Here is a 2,500-nt window from a genome sequence, read left to right as displayed (position 1 = left end):
AGACACAGAGACAGACAGACAGACACAGAGACAGACAGACACAGAGACAGACAGACAGACAGACACAGAGACAGACAGACAGACAGACACACAGACAGACACACAGACAGACACACAGACAGACACACAGACAGACAGACAGACAGACACAGAGACACAGAGACAGACAGACACAGAGACAGACAGACAGAGACAGAGACAGACAGACACAGAGACAGACAGACACAGAGACAGAGACAGATGTCAAACAGACCTACAAGCCCAGATGTGTGATAAATAACAGATTAAAACCTTTAGACTTTATCGACAATAATATTATTTTAAACAGGTTTACGGTTTAATAATTTAATATTTCTAACTCACGCCATGTTTTATCTGCACGCTGACACAGGTAAGTTTCTCCTATTTCCACCGACACCTCCTGCTCCCTGCCGCCGCCCAGCGACACTCCGTCACCGGCTCGCAGATTACTCGAGCCCGCGGCTTCCCTCCGCCGATCCGCGGCCTCTGCCTCGTCCTCCTCCCCGCCGCTGCCGTTGGATACAAAAGCCGCTCTGTTCGCGGTCTCAAGGTCCCCTCGGTCTTTCGCGGTGTGTCCGGTGTCCATGTCCATGTCCATGCGCCCTCCTCTGCCGCGGTAGTTCAGTGTGTTCTCGGTGTTCCTCAGAACGCCGCCTGACGCAACCCGCTCTCTTCTAGACATTACACCCGATTTAAAAACACTGCGCAGCGCACTGCACGTCTGAGCATGCGCAGTGCGGCCGAGGGGGCGGGGCAAATAGCACACTTTTTTGTTTGGAGAATCGACTCGCACAAATGACTCAGCTGTCCGTTAGTGTAAACAATCAGTCGGGAAAGATCCGTGCACGTTTTATAGAACGTAATAAAAATGTATAAAAAGAAATAAGTAATCTTATTGCGTTAACATAAGGGGTCGGTGTGTCATTATCTGATCAGTGTATTGCAAACTTGTGTTTTTTAAAAACAAAGCGACGAGCCGACTGGGAGTCGAACGAGTCGACTCCTTATTGTTGTGGAAAAGTTGTCTTTTGACTTTTAATTTACATTCTCAGACCTCTGGACTTTAGTGTTTTAAAGCTGTAAATTGTTTTATACTTTTATGTTCAGTTGACTTGATACAAAAATAAACAACAACAAAATGTTAAGTATATTATTTTTTAAGCCAAACATTTTTCTTTATTGTTATACTTTACACATCCAAAACAGTGAGAATAAGTCATTAGCATTTTAGTGCATGTGTGTGCTGCACACAGCAGAATTACACACACACAGTGCAGGTGTAGGACTTTACGCCACTGATGATGCAGGTACAGGTGAGAGAGCTGGGAGGGAAGCTGCTGGGTGGGTGGGTGTGCGCTCCTCCCTCCTCCCACTGTCAGAGAACTCCTTCCTTCCTCAACTCGCTCTCGGTTCTCTGATGCCAGTTTTTCCCGTTTCCTCTGTAATGACCTGTCTGGTGTCCTGTAGCACCTCTGAGGTGGTGATGTTGGATGTTCCCACCGTTATCCCATTGAGCGTTTCTCTCATGCCAGTGGCCATACGTTGGCCCACGTGGTCCATATCTCCTTCCCTTTTCTCGTTCCTGCCTTGCTCCTTGTTTCCTCGCTCCGGTTTGAGTGTCGTGTGGCAGAACGAGGGGTTCGGGTTTTGTCTCCTGGCGGCTTGTTTTGCCACTCTCGTCTAATAAAGCCTGTCCCAGCTGATCTTTTACTTCAGCTAAATGTCCATCTCTGTATTTGCTGGGGTCCTCTGGTTCTCCATTGTTCCTACTGCTTTTGGCCGCAGAAACACTGAGCTTACCCAGGCTCTCCAACACAGGTGGAGGAATCACATGAGCCGCAGGTCCTCCTCTTCCTCCTTCTCTTTTCCCCCGGTCTCTTCTGCCTCCTCTAAACCCCACCTGCTGTCTCCTGCCGTGAAAAGTGTGGCGATGGGGCGGGGTTGACATGTTGTCCAATCGGGGAGGATGAGTGTTCTGAAGAGGGCACTCAGGAGGGGGAGGAGGGGTGAGCGGTTGGGCAGGATCCGAAGGATCTGGAGCATTGGCACAGGTGGGGTCTGAGGAGTCAGCGGGGGCCTCGGCGATAAAAATAAAAACACGAATAAATGCATGGCTATGCAAATTAGGCATCATTGTTTTAGCTAATCTTAGGGACAATGGGATGCTGGTTGTCAAGGCAACATTACACTTTGTTAATGAAATCTGAGTCACATAGTTTATTAGCATGTTTGCTAATTTTACATTCAAATAAGTGCTTGCAGTAATTTTAGATTATTCCAGATGTTTTCAGAAGACATTCTGACTATAAAACTAACATCAGTCTGAAGTTTAACGCTGTCTGTAGAGAGAAAAGCCAGAAAAACCCGTAAAGAGGCTGTGAGATATGTGAGGTGAGTGTGACGCTTTATTAAACACTTACATCATTAATGTGAATGAGGAAGCGATTCGACTCGGCCTCAGGGTCGATGACTCCTCCTC

The 2,500-nt window shown here is 47.5% G+C and overlaps 2 protein-coding genes and 1 long non-coding RNA gene across 7 annotated transcripts in view; 1 reads left to right on the top strand and 2 right to left on the bottom strand.

Moving 5' to 3' along the window:
- Positions 1–729, bottom strand: part of kat8 (K(lysine) acetyltransferase 8) — a 6,333-nt gene extending 5,604 nt beyond the window's left edge. Inside the window, exon 1 of the mRNA XM_027134734.2 lies at positions 364–729. Within this exon, the coding sequence (XP_026990535.1) occupies positions 364–703 (340 nt within the window). The 5' untranslated portion in view covers positions 704–729. The remainder of the gene's footprint in view (positions 1–363) is intronic.
- The window catches only part of LOC125138643, a 7,834-nt gene that overhangs the window by 2,094 nt on the left and 3,240 nt on the right, over positions 1–2,500 (top strand). The gene's annotated exons all lie outside the window — the stretch shown is intronic.
- Positions 1,172–2,500, bottom strand: part of rnf25 (ring finger protein 25) — a 9,486-nt gene continuing 8,157 nt past the window's right edge. For all 5 annotated transcript variants that reach the window (XM_027134729.2, XM_027134728.2, XM_027134733.2 and 2 more), the window contains 2 exons: positions 2,442–2,500; positions 1,172–2,098 (listed from right to left, as the gene is read on the bottom strand). The exon at positions 2,442–2,500 is cut by the window's right edge. In XM_027134729.2, coding sequence (XP_026990530.2) covers positions 1,397–2,098; positions 2,442–2,500 — 761 coding nt within the window. In that variant the 3' untranslated portion in view covers positions 1,172–1,396. The remainder of the gene's footprint in view (positions 2,099–2,441) is intronic.

The sequence above is a fragment of the Tachysurus fulvidraco genome, chromosome 15, assembly GCF_022655615.1.
Source record: "Tachysurus fulvidraco isolate hzauxx_2018 chromosome 15, HZAU_PFXX_2.0, whole genome shotgun sequence".
In the NCBI taxonomy this organism is placed as follows: Eukaryota; Metazoa; Chordata; class Actinopteri; order Siluriformes; family Bagridae; genus Tachysurus; species Tachysurus fulvidraco.
The sequence above is the reverse complement of the archived record's forward strand: the minus strand, read 5'-3'. Positions and strand labels throughout refer to the sequence as shown.